This window comes from Emys orbicularis, chromosome 7, assembly GCF_028017835.1.
Source record: "Emys orbicularis isolate rEmyOrb1 chromosome 7, rEmyOrb1.hap1, whole genome shotgun sequence".
NCBI lineage: Eukaryota > Metazoa > Chordata > Testudines > Emydidae > Emys > Emys orbicularis.
Window position 1 is genome coordinate 94,599,826 of NC_088689.1, and position 24,445 is coordinate 94,624,270.

A 24,445-nucleotide genomic window follows, 5' to 3' on the forward strand; every position below is an offset into this window, starting at 1 on the left:
ATACACAATGCCATGTTTTCCACATGTCACTTGGATGCTGTGACTTTTATCTAACTATTCACTCACACTGCTAGACATTTGTTTTTTTAATACAAATCCCATTTGTTAAAAGAAAGTGCATAGGCGGATAGAGAGCCAGATCCTCAGCTGTGCTTGTATGGCATGGCAGGAGGGAGAAAGGTGTCTTTATGGCCACCACGGGGTACTCTAGCAGCCAAGGATCACTGCCATACAGCAGTGCTCTAGCCATGCCCCTTGACACACCTCATATCCTGGCAAGGGGTATAGCATCAAGACATTATGCCAACTCTATGCCACCCAGGGAGACCCTGACATTAGGGGAATCCCCAGATAGCCAATTATGGCGCACTGCAAAGCAGCTGGAGAGTGGCAATGATCCAGCCCAGAGTCTGAAATGTAGATTGTTTTCTTGGAGGTTTTCAAAATTGCACGGTGAAGACGTTTTAAAACAATTAAATGTTCCCATGCAATATCTGCACATTTATGCTCATGTATGAGAACCAGGAAGTGCACCGTGATGACAAATGAAATATATAGTCACAAGCACACAAAATAAAAGCATCAATCATGGAAAGTAATTAAATGTTTTAAATTATTTTTACTATCTTATCTGTTATGAGTATCACGGGGGAATGGAATCATGTTTCAAGTATGATTTTTTAATACATGATTTTAAGTCTGATAGCATGTCTTTATCAGAGATGGAAAAAACAGTCACCGTTTTGTTGTAGCACAACAAAGAATGCGTGTGAACATCCCTAATAGCAGGTCAGCTTGGTTAAAACCATTGTGCTTTTTTGCTGCCAAGGCTCACAGTGTTATATGCGAGTCAATTACGCTATCTTGGGGTTGCCTCAGAACAATTTTTTTTCTTAACATGACTGGGGCAGGTTGTTTTAAGAACAGATTAATTGCAGCAAAAATACAGTCAGGAGGTCGTAGGCAGGTGGATGTCCTTTTTGGCAATTTACCCATCCAGGAAATCTCATGAAACATACACCATCTGGCTATCAACGAGATTCTTACCCAATTTTCTGCTAGGCTGCCCAAGGCACAGTGAGGTTAAATGATTTGCCCAAGATCACACAGTGAATCAATGACTCATTTTAGGTTAGAATCCAGCCTCTTCCTTGCTCACCATAGTTTACTTTGATCATTAGACAATACGCCTTCCTTGGAAAATCTTCACCCCAGTCTAATAGTGGCACAGATCCAGGGAATGGTTGCAAATGGTTAGAATGGGCCAGCCAAACTTCCTGCTGAATAGCCTGATTGGCTGAACTGTTGAATTGAAATCTGCCACTTCTTTAGGGCAAGTCACTAAACTTTACTGCATACCTTTGTGTAGAACCCACATTCCCTATTTAATTACCTTCTCCTGCTGTTTGTACAGTAAAGATGCAGTTCTTGAACCATAAGGTTTACAAATAAAAGGCCCCTCTAAGTAAAGATCTATGATGTGTGTATAAATGCAAATAAACTATACTAATACACTGTTCAGCTTGCACGGTGAGACAGAGAGGTTCTAACAGCAACAGCATTGTAAATCTTGTACACAATGTAGAACACACAGTAACAGATCAAGCTACACATTTAGTAAGAAAAAAAAATATTACCTATTTGAAACAAGGTCTAGTGAAAAGTTGGTGTGGGAATCTTATTTTCATTTCCTTCATTTGGGTGCATGAAATTGTGCATTGCCATAGTGCATTTAATTTCCATGCTTTAGAAAAAACAAACTGCCTGTGACTGATGCTCCCAATTATATGATCCCATTTTGACTTTGGAGTCCACGATTCATTGAGGTGGGTGTGGCAGGAAGGAGTTAGGGATACATTAACGATTAGGGACAACTGGTCTATGCCTACAGTCCCAGGTCCTGGGGTCAGCTGATGACATCAATGATACCTTCATGGGCAGCTGGAAGAGTTCATGTGCAGCAATCTGCCCACAGCATGTGGTATTGTGCAACACAAGAGGTCCCCACGGATCCACCCCATGTTTAGGTAAGCAATGATACCACAAAGCAGCAGCACTGCCAACCCCAGGCTTTCCAAAATCATGACTCAGATCTCCAAAATTATGAAAATGGCTTAAAAATCATGAGATTTAAAAAAATAATACTTTGGGGGTTCTTTTACTTTGCTTTCTGGTTTTTGTGGCTTTAGGGGGTCATGTGTTCAGGATTTTCTCCATAGTGATTAGGGCCAAAAACTTATTTTAAAAAATGAATGCCCAGGTTCTCATGTAATCACATGGCTCCTGGATTACATGAGAAACACCAACTACCATGAGACTTGGGATACATCACAAGAGGTTAGTGAGTTAGCAATGCTGAGTGGGGCTCCTAGGGCCTGATTCATCTCCAGTAAAGTCAAGGGAAGATTTTCCCTGGGGGCTGAATTAAGCCTCTCTTGACCAGGCTCAGGAAGTGATTTTCCAATCGTTTTTAAACTGAAAATCCCCCACAGGCCCTAAAGCCAGGAAAAGCATTCAGTCCTCAATAAGGGCTATTTCTATGCAAATCTCAGCAATTTTTTGTTGTGGTCTTGGCCAAAACTGTGGGCTTAGAATTTTTGTTTTGTCTTTTTGCACTGGGAAAAGGGTATTTCCCCCCACCCTCCATGTACCCTATGCAGTTAGCCTGTTAAACATCTAACTGGCTGTTTGTGCAGTAAGTGGTAATTCTTCATGCAAGTCACATGCGCACAAGTCAATAAATCTGGGGTGAGATGCAACAAGCTTGGTTAGTGAGTGAGTCATCCATACAGGTCTTGAAAAGAATCGCTGCTAAATGAAATATCAAATCACTTAAAATAAACAAAAGCAACCTCCATCCTTAACAGACAGTATTTGAATAACCTTAACCAAACTGTTGGTGAGTGTAATTTGCTGCTCCACTTTTGCTTTCCTTTTGACATAGGTTTTTATCTAATCCTTTCCAAGAAACTGGTTCTCAGACACCCTTATTAGACAAGTGCCAGCATAAGAAGTGCCTGTGTATCTATGAAATAGTAATGGTTATTTTCATGTTCCTTTACTGATGAAGTGTCGTGTAGCATATAATGTTTTTTTTTTAAATTTCACACAGTAAATTATTTCAGAGCTTGAGGAAGGAAAACGCTCTCAAAATTAATAGACAGTCCTCCCCAGTGAAATTACAACATAAATTTAGAGTAAACGTGAATTCTATAATGTATATAAATCCTTATAAGCATCCTACTTGATCAGTTTTGTTGAAAAACGTTAGCATTGCTGGCAAGTAAGGAAGAGTATTTATTTTTGCCTGTTCTTTGTTAATCCTTACACTCGCGCAGTTTTTTCTTTGAAAACACTTTCATTCCATACACAAAATATTTCGTGAGCATTAGCCCCTTTAAATGTCCCACAGGGCACACATGAATACCTGAGTGCTCCATCCCACTCCCTCACACACTACTCACTCCAATACATCTCGGTTGAACTGCTTCTGTCGATTGCCCAAAAACTCTCCAATCATCTGTCTGCTGAGTCCTTTCCTTTGCAGGAGAAAATGGGCGACACCAACTGGAGTGTCCGGCACGAAACCTCTCTCAATTAGGTACTGGACTCCTTTTTCAGGTTTTCTAGGGAGAAATATAAACACAAAGCCACTTATTTCATTTCCTTCATTCCCATGTGCATTTGAGTTTTTCCCCAAACCTCATCTTTCCATAAGTAACATTAGACTGGCTGAGTTAGAAGGTGGACTGATGTAGTTTTAAAATAAATGTAGTCATATTGTAAAATCCATAGAGTTGTTTTAGTTTTAATGGTGTATTGGCTTTGAAATGGAGCTTCATGGTGAAGAGGCACTAAAAATCTCTCCAACTGCATTTCTGCAGTACTCATCCAAACTAGGTTGACCATTCTCCCTGATCTTTCCAGGAGCTAGGCTATCCAATCACACCACGTAAGAAGCTTCAGACATACTATGGAAGTTGATATATCATAAGCCAAGGTCTAGAATGACCATCAACATCAGATACTAAACTGAAGACATATCTTGTGCGATCAATGAGAGTGCCATGTCCTCTGAAAACATAATTTAAAAAAAAAATAAATCTAACCAACATATCTAAATCCCAGATTATGTGGAAAAGTAAGAGGCATCTAAAATGGTGCAACTCACAAGCTGAAGGACAAGAAGAGAAGAGCAACAGAACATGCAATTACTACAAAGGTGGGAGAAGACATAAATCAAAGAAGGGATAACCCCCTCCTTTAATTTACAACTTCTTCCAGCTTCTTGAAATATACATGACAACAGCTTTGACTCTATTAGATTCCGATTCCTTCACAATCATTTAATTCTGTGTAATTTACACTCCTTTCTACATGTCCAAATTTAGCTCTGCATGATTTCAGATCCCACAAAAATAAAAAGTACGCAGCTATTTTTCTGACAAACATATTAAATGGTGAGGATTTCCTGCTATAAATCTGTGGCTTAGGCAGTCATATATTTTTGCTCACATTTTAAATGACAAAGTCCCGCTCACAGCATAAACATGTTATGTTTCCAGCGCTGCTACCCAGCAGACGTCCACAATTTGTAATGCAATACTTTCACAGCTCCAGTAATTTCATCGCCTTGTCTATTTACTAAAAATTAGGACACAATGGACACCTGTAAAAATGAACGGTTTGTAGCTTTCCGGATGAGCTGAAGGATATTGCATTTCTTAATGCTAGTGAAATCAATTTCAAAGAACAAGGTGACCCTGCTATTTTTATACAAGGATGATCATACAACCCTTTCCTCACTTTTTTTTTTTACACTGAAAATAACATTACCAAATAACCCAGCATTCAGTCCCCATGCTCTGCGACATTACACTATTACACATTTGATGCCCAACTAAGTGTTAGGCGGATCAGAAAAATATATATATTTCATCAAAACTGAGAAGTCTCAAAAACTTCCATCTCACAATCTCTTAAATCAAGTTTGATGGCTCTTTTCATTTGAAGCTAAATAAGTAGTGTATGCAGTTACCTCATGAGGACAAACTTGTAAAATAATCCTCCCCTAGTCCAAAACAGATTATTTCATCAGAAGAAAAATATTTAAGAGCTGTATTCTTATATTCTTGAATCACACTTTAGAATTCTGGATCTCCCTGAATTTCTAGTTTCATAACACCAAAAACAAAAACAAAAATCTATGACAGGAAATTTTCCCTACTAGTGAACTGAGTTTCTGCTCAGCATTTGCAGTGAAATGAACTCATGAACTTTCCATTCTAGCAGTTGCTAAGCAAGGAAAACAAAGGACCAATCAAAAAAGTAAGACTTCTCCCATCCACCAGAGACTGTATCTTCTGCAGATTGAGAAGATATTAGATAATTTTTCCTAAGCTAAATCATAACTTTACCTGCTTTCCTCCTTCCCCCTCTCAAAGAAAAACCCCAAACCAAAAATTAATGTTAATATGATCATGAAAAGAATAGCATGGGCATCTATCCACATTCCTGGAACCCCAATTTACATGTAGGAAAATTTACACATAGGAATTTTCCTTTCTGCTTATACAATATTCATAACACAAACTCATGGTTATAAGTAAAATGAACCATGATTCTCAATTTTTTTTAAAGAAAAGAAGAGACGGTTATAAAGATTAGAGACCTACAGCATAAAGGCTCTAATTCAAGGTGTAAAGGTATTGAGTCTAGAGGGCTGCCTTAGAGATTTTGGGCCAGATCCTATGGAACTACACCACTTTGCACCAGCTGAGGGTCTCACTCTTCACAGAAGCTTTTCTTTTGGTCTAGGAACATGAAATCACTTTAACAGACACTGGATAAAAGCCTCCAAAACTGACCTACAAATCCATTTAGCTATCTGAGGCTGGAGGCATTTTGCCCTTTCTTAATGCCTTAGTGAAATATCAGCAGTGAGTCAAGCAATCAAATCTTTTGAAAAAGAAAATTCCATTTGGTTATAAAAAGTATGAAATGAAAATACTGCTTGTGAAAAGCTTCCGACTGGGAGCCCAGAACGAGGGCTGCCATTTACCCACATGACAATACAGCATTGGTCGCAGTAGTGTTAGCTTCATCAAAATGATGCACCAATGTGATTCAACTCAAACCTGGAGAAGCCACCTCTAAGATAGAGGCCAAAACTACCTTCTCAGCTATTTCCCACTAATTCCTGGCCTTATCTGCTGAGACCGCCAATTAGTTCTAAATACTCTGGCATTTTGTTATGCTGATACCTGTCAACTACTTATTTCACACAGATGATGCTTTAGTGCACCAAAGAGTACAAACATGTGGTCTATGTACAATTTTAAAACTGGTCATAGCAAGAAGGAGCCATGATGTTTTTTCTATCTAAGTTTAGGGCAAAGAGATGGATGTGAAATTTCTAGATTGACAATGGATGCTGATTTTAAGGAGGATACTGGGAATAGTTAAAACATCTACTTTATCATAATCAACAACAAACAGATGTCTGCAAACAGAACGAACAGTTCATTTACTCTTCTAGCAGAGGCAAATATGACTAATAAAGCAACTTTATAAAAGATTAAAACAGAAAAAGGTTAGTAGCAGCCTAATTACAATCAAATTAATGGTCTAAGGAAGAAAGATTCTCCTAACTTCGGTATTATCCTAACTTTTGATATCTTTTAACTTTGATATGTAACTAACACATTTTCAGACCAGTGGCCACAATCTTAGTGAAAGTCCTTTAATTTATCTTCTGATGACAGATACTTAACATAGAGAGTACTTCATGCTGGAGCATATACACACCCATACATGCACTCCAAGTGCAGCAATGGGCTTTGGATGATTGCTTCCTTGATTCTATTGAGGAAAAGGGTGTTCCAGATTTGATTCTGACAAATAGGGAGAAACTGGTTGAGAATGTGATGGTGGAAGGCAGCTTGGGTGCAAGTGATCATGAAATGACAGAGTTCGTGATACTAAGGCATGGTGGAAGGGAAAACAGCAGAATAAAGACAATGGACTTTAAGAAGGCAGACTTTAGCAAACTCAGAGGGCTGGTAGGTAAGATCCCACGGGAAGCAAGCCTAAAGGAAAAAAGAGTTCAGGAGAGTTGGCAGTTTTTAAAGAGACATTATTAAGGGCAAACTATCTCAGTGTGCAGGAAAGATAGGAATTATGGCAAGAGACCACCCTGGTATAACCAGGAGATCTTCAATTACCTGAAATTCAAAAAAAGAGTTATTCAAAAAGTGAAAACTAGATCAAATTACAAAGGATGAATAGGAATAAAATCAGAAAGACCAAGACACAAAATGAGACTAAATTAGCTAAAGACATAAAGGGTAACCAGAAAATATTGTACAAATACATTAGAAGCAAGAGGAAGACCAAGGACAGGGTAGGCCCATTACTCAGTGAGGAGGCAAAGACAATAACAGAAAATGCAGCAGTGGCTGAAGTGTTACATGCCTTTTTTGTTTCAGTTTTCAGCAAAAAGGTTAGCAGTGATTGGATGACTAACATAGGGAACATAAGTATGAATGGGGTAGGTAGGTTCAGAGGCTAAAATATGGGAAGAACAAGTTAAGAATTACAAGTTAGATGTCTTCAAGTAGGCAGGGCCTAATGAAATACATCCCAAAATAGTGAAGAAACTGGCTGAAGAGATTTCTGCGCAATTAGTGATTATCTTTAAGAACTCGTGAAAGACTGGAGAGATCCCAGAGAACTGGAAAAAAGAAAATCTATAAAAAAGGGGGGGAAGGACAACAGAGGGAATTATAGACCAGTCAGCTTAACATCAGTACCCAGAAAGATAAAGGTTCAAATAATCAATCAGTTTGTAAGCACCTGGAATATAAGAAGGTAATGTGTAACAGTCAACATGGATTTGCCAAGAACAAATCACATCAAGCTAACCTCCCTCCTTCTTTGACAAGGTAACAAGATTATGCTTGGATAACGGCAAAGGGAGTACACTTCTAAATGGTTACAGAGGATACCAAGCTATGAGGGCTTGCAAGCACTTTGGAGGACAGGGTTAGAATCTGTAATGATCTTGAAAACTGGAGAAATGGTCTGAAGTAAATAGGGCGAAATTCAATAAGGACAAATGCAAAAAAGGACCTATCAGGTATTAAACTGATAAGAACAGATAATATTTTCACCTCTCTTAGGAAGGAATAATCAATTACATAAACACAAAATGGGAAATGACTGTTTAGGTAGGAGAACTGCAGAAAAAGATCTGGGGGTTATAGTTGACCACAAACTAAATAGGAGTCAAAAATGTAATACTGATCCAAAAAAAGCAATCACCACTTCGGGATGTATTAGCAAGTCTTGTAAGCAAGACATAAGAAGTAATTTTTCCACTTTACTCAGCACTGATGATGCCTCAATTGGAGTATTATATCTGGTGCTGGGCAGCACACTTTTGAGAAAGATGTGGACAAACTGGATGAACTCCAGAGGAGAGCAACAAAAATGATGACAGGTCCTATGTAACATGACCAATGAGAAGGGATTGAAACAATTGGGATTGTTTAGTTTGGAGAAGAGAAGACTGAGAAGGGACATGATACAGTCTTCAAGTACATAAAAGGTTGTTATAAAGGGTGATAAATAGGGCTGTCAAGCAATTAAAAAAATTAACCGCGATTTAAAAAATTAACCGCGATTAAATCACACTGTTAAACAATGATAGAATACCATTTATTTAAATATTTTTGGATATTTTCTAAATTTTCATATATATTAATTTCAATTACAACACAGAATACAAAGTGTACAGTGCTCACTTTGTATTTATTTTTTATTACAAATATTTTCACTGTAAAATGATAAACAAAAGAAATAGTAGTTTTCAATTCACCTCATACAAGTACTGCAGTGCAATCTCTTTATCGTGACAGTGTAACTTACAAATGTAGATTTTTTTTTTGTTACATAACTGCACTCAAAAACAAAACAATGTAAAACTTTAGAGCCTACACGTCCACTCAATCCTACTTCTTGTTCAGCCAATTGCTCAGACAAACAAGTTTGTTTACATTTATGGGAGATACTGCTGACTGCTTCTTATTTACAATGTCACCTGAAAGTCAGAACAGGTGTTTGCATGGCACTGTTGTAGCCGACATCACAAGATATTTATGTGCCAGATGCGCTAAAGATTCATATGTCCCTTCATGCTTCGGCCACCATTCCAGAGGACATGCTTCCATGCAGATGATGCTTGTTAAAAAAATAATGCATTAATTAATTTGTGACTGAACCCCTTGGGGGAGAATTGTATGTCTCCTGTTCTGATTTACCCACATTCTGCCATATATTTCATGTTATGGCAGTCTTGGATGATGACCCAGCACGTTCGTTTTAAGAACACTTTCACAGTCCTATATTTCTATGATTACCAGTACATTGTAGATTTAAGTAAAAACTACCCCATCTTCCCCAAGATCCATCAGATGATGCTATGGAATCAATCAAGAAGTTAGAGAACTTAAACTCTCTCCATTAAATGTATACTCAGTAACTTTTAGGAGTTATACTTTCCTTCCCCCTTAAGTAAAAAGGAAATAAATAACAAAAAGGGACCCAAATCCTGCCCTCTAAAGGAATGTTCTAAGAAAGGGATATCAAAACCTAAAACCTTCTTTGCAGTTTCTAAGCCATGAGAATATCCAAACGTCCCCTATGTCTGGATTTAAAAAAATCCAGAGTCCTAAACTTTGGTTTATGGCAATCATTTGAAAAAGTGGTGTCAGGAGATGAGGAGTAAAGTGTTTTTTCTTTCTTTCTCGGGGGAAAAAAAAGAAGTCTTGAGTTTTAAAAAGTCTGTTAAAGCTTTATGTTAACCTATAAATCCTCTCCAAAAAGCCAAGTTCTCCAAAAAAGAACCTTGATTAAAAAGTCAATAACTTTTGTTACACATAACAATCGGTTATCAGTGAGCAGAGCTATGATTCTTCGGGGAATACTAGATGCGTGGTTTTTCCAAAAACTCTGACTACATCAGGGGTCGGCAACCTTTCAGAAGTGGTGTGCCGAGTCTTCATTTATTCATTCTAATTTAAGGTTTTGTGTGCCAGTAATACATTTTAACATTTTTAGACGGTCTCTTTCTATAAGTCTATAATATATAACTAAACTATTATTGTATGTAAAGTAAATACATTTTTTTAAATGTTTAAGAAGCTTCATTTAAAATTAAATTAAAATGCAGAGCCCCCCGGACTGGTGGCCAGGACCCGGGCAGTGTGAGTGCCACTGAAAAATCAGCATGCGTGCCGCCTTCAGCACACGTGCCATAGGTTGCCTACTCCTGGACTATATCAGTATTAGTGTTTGATGAAAAAAAGTCTGCTAAAAGTTCCAGGCATTTCATAACATCCTTGTTTATCTCAGTAGGGGTTTTTAAAATGTAATTATGTCTCTTGTACTAAGATACACCTCTACCCCGATATAACTCTTACTGCATTATAGGTGAAACCGCATTATATCAAACTTGCTTTGATCCACCGGAGTGCGCAGCCCCCCCCCCCCAAGCGCTGCTTTACCGCGTTATATCCGAATTCATGTTATATCAGGTCATGTTATATCGGGGTAGAGGTGTATTTGGGGATAAATTCTACTTTGGTGACACCAGTGATAACCCAGAAGAAAACTCCATTCAGTTCAAGTAATCAGTGCCGAACTCCAGAGTTTAAGGGTACATCGAGAACTGCTCCTACCTCCCGGGAGAAGAATTCAAACTCTTTCTTTTACACCACTTTTATCTGTCTTCAAATGATCAGAAAGCAATACTTTTAATGGGAATAAAGGACTTCTTGAAGCAAGCAACACTGGCAGAATTGCTTTTAAGCTGGAACCCAAGGCTCAACTTGGTCCTTTGGTAACTTGTCCAAAGTAACAGTGGACAGTCTTGCCTAATGGGCAGAACACCGGTCTAGTAGCCTGGAGCACCTGAATTGTCGGTCACTGACTTGCCGCATGGCTTTGGGTAAGTCACTTAACCGCTCTGTTTCTCAGTTTTCTCAAATAGATATACCAGTACTACTACTAAATTTCTTGGATAGCAAGGTATGTTGAGGATTGTACAGTGCTTTGAATGTCTGAAGTGCTATATAAATACTAAGTATCGATCGCTATTCATGTATTTAATTCCTGAGGAAGAGACTGTTTCTTACCCCGAATACACATCTTCATCTTCTCACACTTTCTGTAATCGAGGTAGTGCTGAACAGTTCCAGCCTCTTTTTATTGTCGTCTGGAAAGCTTTCCTTAGGAAGACCTGCTCTAACTCCTATAATATTTTAAATCAGATATTAATTTAATTTAAATTAAGATCTCTCAAAAAAGCTTCATTTGAGGGTCACGAAGACTCATATTCCTCTTCGTCATATTTTGAGCTAGAGGGAAGAATCAGTTATTCAGATTTTTTTCTCTTCTTTCTTCTTTTTAAATGGCTTAATTAGAGAAAATGTTACCCTATTTGACAGGAAGAGACTTAACTGGGCGTTCTATGACTTGGAGAAAGAATTCTGGAATTTTAGAAGTGGTCCCTACCCCAACCTTCCTGTAAAAGTTAACAATGAGTAAAGTAAAAGGCACACAGGAAGATGCCCTGCCTCTCTTCTAATACAAAACGAATGATTTCCCCTCTCTATCCCTCCAGCATTGACTTAGTCCAATGTATTTCAATGGAATTTAGTCATCTCCCTCCCCTTCTCCCCAGATGTTTCTATTTATAGATTTCAAGTTTAGTAAGTAGAAGAAAAGGGCCTGTCTCAGACATAGTAAGGGCTCTGATCTCAGGCCCTACAACGGGGGTGTGTGTGAGTGTGAGTGTGAGAGTGAGTGAGGTAGTCAGCCTCCTGGCCTTTCCAAATGAGGCTATGTCTATACGAGCACTTTTGTCGGTAAAACTTTTGTTGGTCAGGGGTGTAGGGGAAAAAACACCCACCCCTGACGAACATAAGTTACACCGACAGAAGCACCAGTGTGGACAGCCCTATGTCGGCGGGAGACTCTCTCTCCTGTCAGCATAGATACACAGAAGACCTTAGAGCGACACAGCTGCAACGGTACAGCTGTGCCGCTATAAAGGTCTCTAGTGTAGACGTAGACCGAGAGACAACAAAAAAATAAAATAAAATAAAGCTGCTGTCAACCCTGTTACAAAGAAGAAAGAATCCTATTGCTGACAGCAATAGCTGTGTTGAATAGGTGGAGCTACTACTGTTTTTTGTTGTTGTTTTTAATCGTAACCAAGTTTATTACTTTCCCCTCAAATATGGAGCAACTCAGAACAGAGGCCACCCAGAAGTCTGCCTAATCAGAACCGAAACAGGATTGATTTATATTACTAGTTGAGACGGTCTTTGGTGGGTATGAAAATTCCTGATGCTGGTTTGATAATTCTACCCTCCAATAAGTGTGGAAATGAAAAGTCTGTGAACCTGTAATAGTGGAACTACAGGAGCAGAACAATATTTTGCTGTTTGTTGAGGTTTAGGCTTCCACTTCTAGACTGAATGATACTTAAAAGTTAGTAGATATATTCTTAATGGAAGTAAAGTAGCTCAGAACAATCAGTTTCTAAAAAAGTTGTAAACTGTACTCATTTATTTTTCAAGCAGCTTGACTTATCAAACAAATAAAACACCAACCAATTGGGGATTGTTCTATTTTGCTTCAGATCTTGTATTGAACAGGGAACTCTGACTGAAAACCAAGAGATCCCAAAGTGATGTGTGTGGAGGAGAAATAGATGAGCAAGTGGAGGGAGTAATGCAAGCCTCACAAGAACGGATTAACATATGTTGCACCACACAACAACGTATGGAAAATAGACTCTTACAAAGAACAAACATTCCAGGAGTTAAACTATGAACGGGCTGGAATTCTGCTGCACAGTCATTTAATTACAGCTTAAAAAGAAGAAAAACAAAGTCATGCAATCTGTCATTGTTGTCTTCTGTCCCCTAGCCAGTGTTTGGTTTTTAATTGATGTAGTTAAAAAATTCAAAAGGTCTTTTAATGCATTTTCAAAATGCCAGATGATAAAAATCTGTTTACTCAACAAGATCAGTTTGCATTATCGAAAGTGTAAATTCAGTAGAGGTTCACATAACATGTTGACATTTGTGTAGATTTGTTGAGAAGTTCTGTTTATCACAAACAGCAATTTACAGCATGTGATGCAAAAGCTGCTAGCTATGAGAATTGTTCTGTTTTTAATAAGTGGACAAACAACCTTGAAAAGCTACAGAAAGGTCAGCTGGCTGGGGTAGTATAACTTTTAGACTAACCTCTTCTAAAAATGAACTCCTTTTCTTTGGAACAAATATGCTTTGCTCCTATGAAAATGCCACACTATGTTCTGCTTACTCTAGTGCATTTCTGAGAGAAGTTACCACCTGACCAAACAATGCACATATAAAAGGAAGAAATAAAAGGGTTCAATTATTTCTTCACAGGACTGAGCAGAACACACCTATGTAAATGTTCTGCTGCATCTTAATGCATCAGACATTCCATTTCTACTCTTTTTATTATCTCATTCAAGAATTCTTGAGAAGTGGAGTGGCCCTGAATATGTACAATGCCGGAAGTATCCTGGTCTGTCTGGTAAGTCGCTCACATTTTTGTCACTTCTGAATGACCAATGATAATTTTCACATGTATGGAGCTACCCTGATTTACGCCAGATGAGAATTGAGCCCAGATCTCACAAACCAACAGGGATTGTAACCAGTACTGCACATCAATGGCTAGCTACAAATCCTATCTTGCCAATGATGAATAGCAGTTCTTTCTAGCCCTCGGATTCCATAAAATACTGAATCCTTTAAATTAAAATTAAAACAAGTTTTCAAATGACATCAAATTTTGGAAAAATAATTTAGTGCAGTGACATCATGCTCTTAGGTCCAATGATCTGTGAATTGCCAAGATAGGGAAACATTTTTCCAGCCCACCACAAATGCTGTATGACCAAAGATCAGAAAGTATGTTTCAGTCCCAGAGGTTCAGCATCACCACCCATCAGATGTGGCTCATATGCCTTATATGTCTGAACCATCACTCAAGGCTTCTGCACCCTAAGTGGACATACTAAAATGTCCACTGTGGCCTGTGGTTGTATAAAAGTATCCTGACCCTATGAGCAAACTGTGACAGATATTGCAACTCCATGCAGTATCTTTGGGGACAACTGTACTACATTTATGAATGTTTTATGTATGAATGTGTTCTGCTCCACGGGGAAGGGTTGCCACAGCTCTTACAGGAACTACAAACAATGGAGGTTATTAAGGCAAGTTACTGAGACTAAACAATTCTAGAGAGGTACTGCCCCCGGAGTGATTTGCATATACTGGTTCAAAGTGGATTTTCTAGAGACTAGGAGACAAGGAAAGGGCATTTGGTATAACAGGATGAGTTTGAATTGACATAGGGCCAGCCCTCTTTGGATTCAGCAAAAGAACGGGCGCTTCTGTCAAGGGGTGGCCCTAACTGTTGAGAAATGGTTTGAAGAACTTCGGCCTGCTAGGGCCTCGTAAGACTGATGGATGACTCTGGTAAGCTGATGGCATGTGTACAGGAACTTTTATTGTTTTTATGTTTTTTTCTCTGGAATGCTTTTACCCTAAGAATAATTGTGTTTTGCTTGCTTAGAAAGAGCTGTGTGGTTACTTGGCAATACACTGTTCATAGCCCTCAAGAGAGAAAGCAAAGCACAGTGGGTGGCCATAAGGCAGTCTGGTTTGCTGGGAATATCACAGCACATGGCAGAGGGCTGTGCAGCCTTAAAAGCCCCAAATCAGAAGACTGTCAAGGGTCCCTGCCCAGAGACAGGTGATGGCTGGAGACTTGAGACCTGATTGGGCACACCTGGAGAGGACCATGGAGTGGGGAATACAAGTGCAGTTACCCTGAAGTGCCAGCAGACCTTTGTTTTTAATTTTGAGATATGAAAAATGATCTTCAAAATATCCTCTGTACACTCAGTTTGTATGTAATAAAAGGTGTGTACCAGGGGTTCTGGCACGAGACTGCTTTTTTTTTAGCCCCTGGCTTCTGTCATATGACACAGGACAGGTTGCAAAAGATTTTGTTCAATTTTCATGTGTGGCCTTTTCCCCCATTTTTCAACCAAACACACACTGGGGAAAAAAAATTGGTTTTCATTCTCTACTGGAGTGGGAGTGGAGGTGAGTGGGTGGTTACAAGGGAGAGAAAGGGGAAGACCAAAACCACATTTTTATGGTTTTTCATCTAAAATTCAAAAAAAATTCAACCAAAAAAAATTTTCTGCAAAATTTTTAATTTTCAATCCATTTTTTGTTTAAAAAAAATGTACAAGAAAAAGTTTTGGCCAGCTTTAGTTAATACAAAAGGGTTTGCTGTACATGGACTCCAGCGCTTCTGGTTACACAACTGATCTAATTGTTGGGCCCTCCTCCCTAACTGCTCTTAATGGAATACAAACCAAAACACAAATCAAAGCATTGAACCTAAATGTAGGTAAAACTCTTCCATACTACTGACTTGTAAAACATGCAGAATCAATGCATCCAAAACCACAGTCAATCCTTTAAAGTTCATTTTCAGAGCTCAGAAAATAGCAAACACACACAGACACAAACCTGGATGGGGGCACTGGAGTAGTAAATGCACACCAAGCTGCTCCCTTTATGCTAGATTTTGTCTTCGGTAATGCTTAGTAGCTTTTGAACTAGAGTCGGGATTTATTCACAAGACATGTACAACCACAGATGCTTGACCCTCTTAAAACTTGGAATTTCTATCCGGATTGATGGAGGTGAAGAAACCCTCAACCATTCATGAAGCCTCCATAAAAGGAATTCAGTCCTTCCAAAAGCACATCCATACTTTTCAGTTTCTCCCCTAAGTTCAGGCAAATGCACTACTGTGAAGGAACTTTGAGCTAGGCGCGCTTAATAAACAAGCAAATGAGAGCAAGAAGCATGACCTCAGTTTAAAGGCCATCTATATTACACAGAGCAATGGTCCACATTCTGAAGCTTAGGAACACTTTTCACAAGGGGGAATCAATCCAGCTTTAATGCCAGTAAGTCTTCTTGGAGTCTACTGATGGCATCGGTAGTGATTCCAGTTTGAAAATCTCTCTAGTACTCATACAACCAAGCATTAGTCTGTAATTGAAACTTACACAAAGAAATCTACTACAGTACTAAAACCTTGTTCCAGGAAAGATTAATCCTTTAATATAAAGGAATCAGACATCTCTCAGTCTGAGTTTAGAAATCAAAATACTTTTTAAATAGCCAAGAGGGCAAATAGTAGGCTGACTGGACACTAATTCTGGCAGGCAGCAAAGTTTTGCTTTGATAGCTTCACTTCTTTTCTTCCTTTGTATTCAGCTTCCTACTGCTGCAGCATTGCAGCTATTTAAAAGAAATTGCTGAGTTTATTTTAAACCTTCTGGGAAAGAAGGAAAAAACAACAACCTTAAAATGCTACAAAAATCAGAGCCGAAGGAACACTCTGTCAGAGTTCTTTCCACAACATGGCAAGGGAAGAGAGGGATAAAAAAGGAAGAAGAGTAGACAGATCGACTGCAGTGTCTGATCTACGCCTTCCTAATACTGAGGAACTGTTTAATGAACAGAAAGAGGAACCAATGTAAACCTGCTTCTGCTGGTAATAAAGGGAGATATCATCCCCTGATCAGGAAAAACCCACTTACGGGCAATGAAACTCAGCAAGCTGAAACCTGCTATTTTCTTCAGCGTAGGCCATTGGCTGTGTGTGCTTAGAGGGGTCAGGGGGAGTGGGGTTAATCTCTTGTAGAATGGGTATGGGATGTGACTCTTCTAGCCCACAGAGGTGATGAGAAACACAAGGAAATGTTAAAAGTAACAGTGGGTCCTGTGGCACCTTTAAGACTAACAGAAGTATTGGAGCATAAGCTTTTGTGGGTAAATGCCCACTTCATCAGACGCAAGGGATGCGTCTGATGAAGTGGGCATTTACCCACGAAAGTTTATGCTCCAATACTTCTGTTAGTCTTAAAGGTGCCACACAGGACCCTCTGTTGCTTTTTACAGATTCAGACTAACACGGCTACCCCTCTGATACAAGGAAATGTTGCGGATCTTGGGACACTTGCAGAAGGCAGGTGCTTTTTTGCTTCCAGGCTCACCATTCCCTAAATCTTCTCCCCAACACGTGAAAGGGAAGACAGTGTAAAATGATGCAAACAGAGTCAGCATTACCTCACGCTGAACAATCCCTGTGGCTTTGGAGGGGGAGAGAATGATGTCATGGAGAGCAGTGATCCCACCACATACCCTCCTGCCTTGCCAAGATACAAGCTCATAGTTTGAATGCCCAAACAGCGGAGGGCATTTCACAGGATCATCACAGAAAACAGGGAAGCCGATGACAGACAGTCTGCTCCTCATTTTGCATGCCTCAGCTATCCCATTGGTGCCAGGCTTGGCTTGGGTGCCCTTCACTAGTACTTCGGAGGGAAAAAATTGGTCATCAAGTCATCAGAAATTGGGTTGTTACATCACCAGCTATACAAGTGGGATGTAAAGAAAGAAAAAAGAAAAAAAAATCACACAGACGGAACTAAAGGAGTGGTTGAATTACAGTAGAACCTCAGAGTTACAAACACCTCGGGAATGGAGGTTGTTGGTAATGCTAAACAAAACATTATGGTTGTTCTTTCAAAAAGTTTACAAATGAGCATTGACTTAATGCAGCTTTGAAACTTTCTGATGCAGAAGAAAATGCCCCTTCCCTTTATATTTTTAGTAGTTTACATTTAACACAGCACTGTACTTGCACTTTTTTTTGGTCTCTGCTACTGCCTAATTGTGTACTTCCGGTTCCAAATGAGGGGTGTGGTTGACTGGTCAGTTCGTAACTCTGAGGTTCTACTGGACGGATAATAAAACATTGGGTCTTGGCATTACTTACAGCCATAGAAGTTAGAAAATAGAAGACATCTGTTCTGGTACTTCACCACTTCCCCCCTATAGACTATTCCATGGGATCTCTCACTGTCAGGTAGTTTTCGCTGCTAATCAGCCTCAAGACTCCTGCTTTATTTCATTCCATTACTCTTCTTCATCTCCTTCCCTCCTCCCCCAGTAACCCATTAATTCATAGCTTGCTTTGATGTCTCCACTTTTCAAATACCTGTAGCCAGGTATGTCCCCTCTCAGACGTGGTTTAACAAGGGACACATTTATTTCTTTTAAATCTTTTCTCTGCAGTCCCTTCGATAGTTTTGTAGGTTTGATAAAATGCCCTCCAGTTTCTCTGTGGCCTTGGCTACACTGGCACTGTACAGCGCTGCAACTTGCTGCGCTCAGGGGTGTGAAAACGCCCCCCTCTGAGCGCAGCGAGTACAGCGCTGTAAGGCGCCAGTGTAATCAGAGCCTGCAGCGCTACACGCTCGCTCGCAGCGCTGCACGCTATTCCCCTCGGAGAGGTGGAGTACATACAGCGCTGCGAGAGAGCTCTCGCAGCGCTGGCGGTGCGACTACACTCGCACTTCACAGCACTGCCACGGCAGCACTGGGAAGTCCCGAGTGTAGCCAAGGCCTGCATCTTTCTGGTATTAAGGAGCCCTTCTGTTTAAAACTCTAATATTTAAAAGGCAAGTACCTTCTGATAAAATGAAGAAACATTGTGGGCAGGGCACTGGACTGGACTGGACTGGACCTCAGGAGAGCTGGTTTCTATTCTCAGTTCTGACACCAATCTGTATGTCACTTCTCTCTCTCTCTCTCTCTCTCCCCCCCCCCACATCTGTAAAATGGGGATAATGATACTGACTTCCACTATAAAGCATTTTGAGATCTTAGATGAAAGGGGTTATACAAGAGCTAGGTATTAATTGTTATTAGAAGGGACCTATTTACTGAGGAGCATCTACATTCCCCTCCTTTGCAGCTATGGACAGGAGAACCAGGGCATGGACAGAGATTCCAGTGTTTTATAGGGGCTGCCATTCTCTTGCTTGTGACAGGGGCTGTATAAAGGCCTATACAGTCTGAGGTAGCTGCCAGAGGGTAGTTGCACAGCAACCCCAGAGCTTGGGAGGAAGGATTCTTCCACACTTGCCCCAGACACGTCCACTCTAGTGCCCTGCCCTGCTTCTCAGACCATTTGCTGAATGGAAGATTGGGCCAAAATGCCTCATTCTACTCTCAGTTACACCCCTGCTATCCAGAGAACAGAGCTCCTTAGGATTTACATGGGTGTAATTTAGAGTTCATCCCTAAAGAAGTGATTTTAGTGTCCTGTTTTAGCCGATAAAGGGGTGCGAAGATAATAATAAAAGGAACAAACTCTGTTGCCATCTCTTCAGAAAACTGGATAGAGAATTTAACCAAATGGTTCCAGCATCATTTTCCATGAGATCAAAAAGCAGCTTCTTTATGTTACCCACCAGGTGGCAAAATGCTGGGTAAATTATGTACCGCACATAATGTCTGGTACTGTGCAATGTTCTGGCTTGTCTGAAAATTATCACCTGAAAAAGACATGATCATAAAATCCTTTATCCCTTTTCCCCCTGCAGCCACCCAGTTCCATGGAAACTGGAATGGCAGTCTGCAGCCGAGCTGCTAGAGCACTGGGAAATTTCTGATGCAGCTACAGACTGAGCCCCATAAGTGCTGTTCGGCAACTAGAAAGTAGCGACTTTGGGAGCCAAATCCCGCTCACCCATGCGCAGAGGAGTCGTCCTACTGACTTCAGTGTGAGCTGAGTAGGATTTGGCCTTAGGAACCAGACTGCTTCTAAAATCTGTATTATTCTAACAAAGAAAAAAAAAAAGCGGGGGGGGGGGCGAAGGGAGAACAAACAAACCAAGAAAGCACTGAAAAAACCATGCTGTGGTTGTTTTGTGGCTCTTTAAGACAACCTCTCTCTTGGCTGCAGGGAGAATTTTCTCCTCCTCTCCCTGACCCCTTTTTCTGGCTGGTTATTTTGGCCTGCTTGTTCAGTACTTCACTCCATGGCCACCTCCCACCCTCATCTGCCCTTTTCTCAATCTTGCATTTTTCAGGCAACACAGGAGCAGGTGACCCTGTGTAGTCAGCGCTTTGTTCACTCTGCCCAGAGCTAGGCAGAACAAAAGAAGCTCCAGTGAGAGACTTTAGGCTTCCCAAGAGATCTATGGGCTCCTTAAGTGTGGCTTGCACAGGTGGAGTATCACTTCCCTAATGGTTCTCCTATAGCTGTCAGATGGGATTCAAGTCAGGTGACCACTTGTCCTTGGAAATCAGTAACAGTTCCTGTTTTACAGGTCTGTTCCACTGTCCCTGCTGCACACAATCTCTCTCTCTGCCTCACTCCCTGCCCCCCAAGAAAAGAACAGAAGTGTTTTGTCCCTGCTCTTGCAAACCCCTGCAGAAGACTAACCACCTGAAGAAGCGGATTATCACATGATTTGGTGAAACTGGTGCCAAGCTCGCGAAGCAAATATCCTGCTCAAGGACTTCCCCCACCAGGCCTGTCACATGTGAATACTCTGCCCTGTGCAGCTCCTCTCCCCCCACCCCACAATACCTGCACGACTCCTCAAGCCAGGCCTCCCATACAGAGAGTCAAATCCACAGGATGGTGGGGAAGAAGGGAAGATGCCAGGTTGTGGAGGAGGGGGGTGAGACTGGGCACCCCTTTTTTCTTTCTCCTGGCTCCAGCTTCCAAAACCCTTCTGTGCATATCTCCCTAACCCCCATCCAAACTGGAGGCCTCTACATAGCTGCACAGGCAGCTGTTCCTATTTTTCCACTTTGAAAATCTGGTCACGGGGGATTTGAGGGGAAAATAAACTGGCTGACAAGTCTTGGCCTGCACAATCATCTCAGATTCTCACTTGGTTCGAACTGTGGGCAGCCAACCAAATGCTTCCTTTTATAATGGGCATTTTCTAGTAAAAGAACATCCCAAATGCCCATCCAGGCTTTGTGAAAGCAAAATATTTGCCTATTCCTAGCACGGAGCAGTTAGAGGGAAACATGTGCTTGGAATATTTAAGAGCAAAAGGATCTGATTGGCTGTTGATGAGGTAATGATTCATTTAGACTTCCATAAGACATTCACACACTCTTTATGCTGGGAAGAACTGCAGCTTTTCGAAGGCTAGATTTCATTTTCAACATTTGGTAAAGTTTATACTCCCTTTTAATGTCAATAAAGGGAATCCCCACATGCATACCTGAAATCAGCATTTAAATACACTATTGGCTGAATCTCACATGGTTACGCATTTCAGATGTTCTTTGGGCAGAACACTATGTACTCTGAAGGACCCATTTCCCTGGGGGGGGGGGGGGGGAGAAAGAGAGAGAGAGAGAGAGAGAAGTCCTCGGGGAAAAAATACCAGCATTTGTAAAACAAAAAGGCAGATCAAAAACATAGGACTCTTCCTTAGGTGTTCTAATCTATGGCCAAGTGTTTTTAGAACAAATGAGAGTCATATTATGAACATTTTCTTCTTCTTACATACTCCTCTGCATGTTAGGGGACAAACTACACGGAGTGCTTTGATTTTAATTTGTCTTGGAACTGTCTATTGCTGAGTAATCTGCTATCCAGATGTTGCAGCAACAATAGTAACATCCCTGTTATAGTGCATATAGTCAATGTAGGTTGACAAATTCCTCTGATATGAAGTCCTAGGCAAGCCTTCCCCCCCCCCCCCCCCCGTTTTCTTTTTCTATAGAATCAAATATATTCCTCACAGAAGAAACACAATTTAAACAAGCTACGAAGGGTCAAATGAAGTCCACAAAAGAAAAAATGTGCAAAATTCAAAGAACCCTGTCTGATCAGACTCCCTCTTCAGAAATAAACTTATACAAAGCCTAATACCAGCAAATATGTCTCCATTAAGTTTTTATTTTAAAATTCCAATGGAGTCAGTTCTACAAAATTCCCCTTTTAGAGTTTGCAGCCCAGACATTACAACATTGAACTGATGCATGAGAATGGAGGAGAACTGGACTATAAACAAATGGGAAATTATTTTCAACCTCCAAACCAGATTGAAATTTAAAAAGTAAAGAATCAGTAAAAAAGAGTGAAAAGTTGGAGTACTAAAAGTTCTTTTAGCTTTATTAAGATAAAGGATTATTTGTAATATACACATGGGTGAGGTAATTGGATACAGCATTTTAAAAATATCTTTTTAAAACCTGACAATAGTCTTTAAAGATTTCCAATCCATCCTTTACTCAAAGAACTGTGGGAAGAAGTTGCAGGAGTATAAAATCAGTTCTTTATGAACTCAATAAAGCATCTAGGGGGTCCCAATTGCCTCCAATCTAGAAAAAAAAATGATGCAAATTATGTGCGTCTGTTGAATAGGCTTAAAGATTGAATAAAAAAAGACAAGCTAACAACACTGAATTGGTTGATACGTCCCTTCTTCCCAAAAATTACTTTCTTATTTCAAAGACTTCTAAAAGAAATCCCCATGAAGAGTTAAAGTCCTCAATTTTATATTATATTTGGGGCAATAAGATCCTTAGACTTACAACATCCTTTTACAGACCAGTGGTGGTCGCCCCAAATTTGAGACCGTATTGAGCAGCATAATTACAGGCCTTTACGTGCAATGAAGGTAGGAACAGAGGCTGGAGAAAAGCTTTCACTACTACCTTAAAGACAATTTTCTTACCAGAACACCCAAGTCTTTTTCGAAAAGACCCACTCTGCAGTCCCCCTTGCCCTATTTTTTGCCTCATGTATGAAGTGAGAGCCAGCTTTGGACCCTCCCATCTAACAAAAAATTAGATAAAATCCAAGCTTCTCTCCAGGAGAGACTGAGCCCTTTTTACAAAAAGAAGGAAAAGTGGGCTTGAAAAGAATACAGCAGCCAATTAAAGGGAAGAAAATGAAGAACCCAGAAACGATGCAGAAGACTTTCAGTATAGATACAGTACCTATATAGGATTACATTTAATTAAAACATTTTATGTCAAACCTCCAAAAATGACAGACTTCAAGATCACTTAGAGACTGAAAAAGTGATAGATAGAAGCTCCCATTGAGCACTGGTTCCTTATTTGGCATAGGACAGCTCACTCTTCCATATGCAACAAGCCTTGTGGACTGGGGGCGGGGGGGGGGGGAGGGAAGAGGGAGGAAGCAACAGATGTCATATCTTGACTTTAATAAGGCTTTTGATAATGCCTCACATGACCCTCTCACAAACAAACTAGAGAAATATAGCCTAGACCAATTTACCATAAGATGGGTGCACAACTGGCTGGAAAACCATACTCAGAGAGTAGTTATCAATGGCTCACAATTGAGCTGGAAAGGCATATTGAGTAGGGTCTCACAGAGATGTGTCCTGGGCCCAGTTCTATTCAATATCTTCAATGATTTAGATAATGGCATAGAGAGTACACATATAAAGTTTGTGAACGATACCAAGCTGGGAGGGGTTGCAAGCGCTTTGGAGGACAGGATTGAAATTCAAACTGATCTTGATAAACTAAAGAAATGGTCTGAATTAAATAAGATTAAATTCAAGGAGGACAAATGCAAAGTACTACACTTAGGAAGGAATAATCAATTGCACAAATACAAAGTGGGAAATGACTGCCCAAGGAGGAGTGTTGCAGAAAAGGATCTGGGGGCTTTAGTGGATCACAAATGAAATAGGAGTCAACAATGTAATACTAGTGCAAAAAGAGCAAACATCGTTCTGGGATGTATTAGCACAAGTGTTGTAAGTAAGTAAATAATTCTTCAACTCTACTTAGCACCGATAAGGCCTCAATTGGAGTATGGTGTCCAGTTCTGGGCACCACACTTTGGGAAAGATGAGGACTAGTTGGAGAAAGGCCAGAGAACAACAAAAATAATTACAGGTCTAGAAAACATGACCTACAAGGAAAGATTGAAGAAATTGGGTTTTAGTCTGGAGAAGAGAAGACTGAGGAGGCACACGATAACAGTCTTCAAGTACGTAAAAGGTTATAAAGAAGAAGGTGATAAACAATTTTCCATAGTCACTGAGGACAGGACAAGAAGTAATGGGCTTAAAATTGCAGCAAGGAAGGTTTAGGTTAGACATTAGGAAAAACTTCCTAACTGTAATGGTAGTTAAACACTGGAACAAAGTATCTAGGGAGGTTATGGAATCTCGGTCATTGGAGAATTTTAAGAACAGATTAGACAAACACCTGTCAGGGTTGGGCTAGATAATACTAAGTCCTGCCTCAGTGCAGAGGACTGGACTAGATGACCTATCAAGGCCCCTGCCAGTTCTACATTTCTATGTTCTACATTTCTATGATTCTATGCATATCAACTAAAAGAAAATAATTATAAGTTACTCTTCCAGTGGAGAAGGACACCCTCATGTTTAAAAAAAGATGTATTAAACAATTGTGGGAAAGCATGTGCA

The 24,445-nt window shown here is 40.1% G+C and overlaps 1 protein-coding gene across 1 annotated transcript in view; it reads right to left on the reverse strand.

The window, feature by feature from the left end:
• The window catches only part of IQSEC1 (IQ motif and Sec7 domain ArfGEF 1), a 685,037-nt gene that overhangs the window by 39,153 nt on the left and 621,439 nt on the right, over positions 1-24,445 (reverse strand). The window contains exon 7 of the mRNA XM_065408003.1: positions 3,465-3,626. Within this exon, the coding sequence (XP_065264075.1) occupies positions 3,465-3,626 (162 nt within the window). The remainder of the gene's footprint in view (positions 1-3,464; positions 3,627-24,445) is intronic.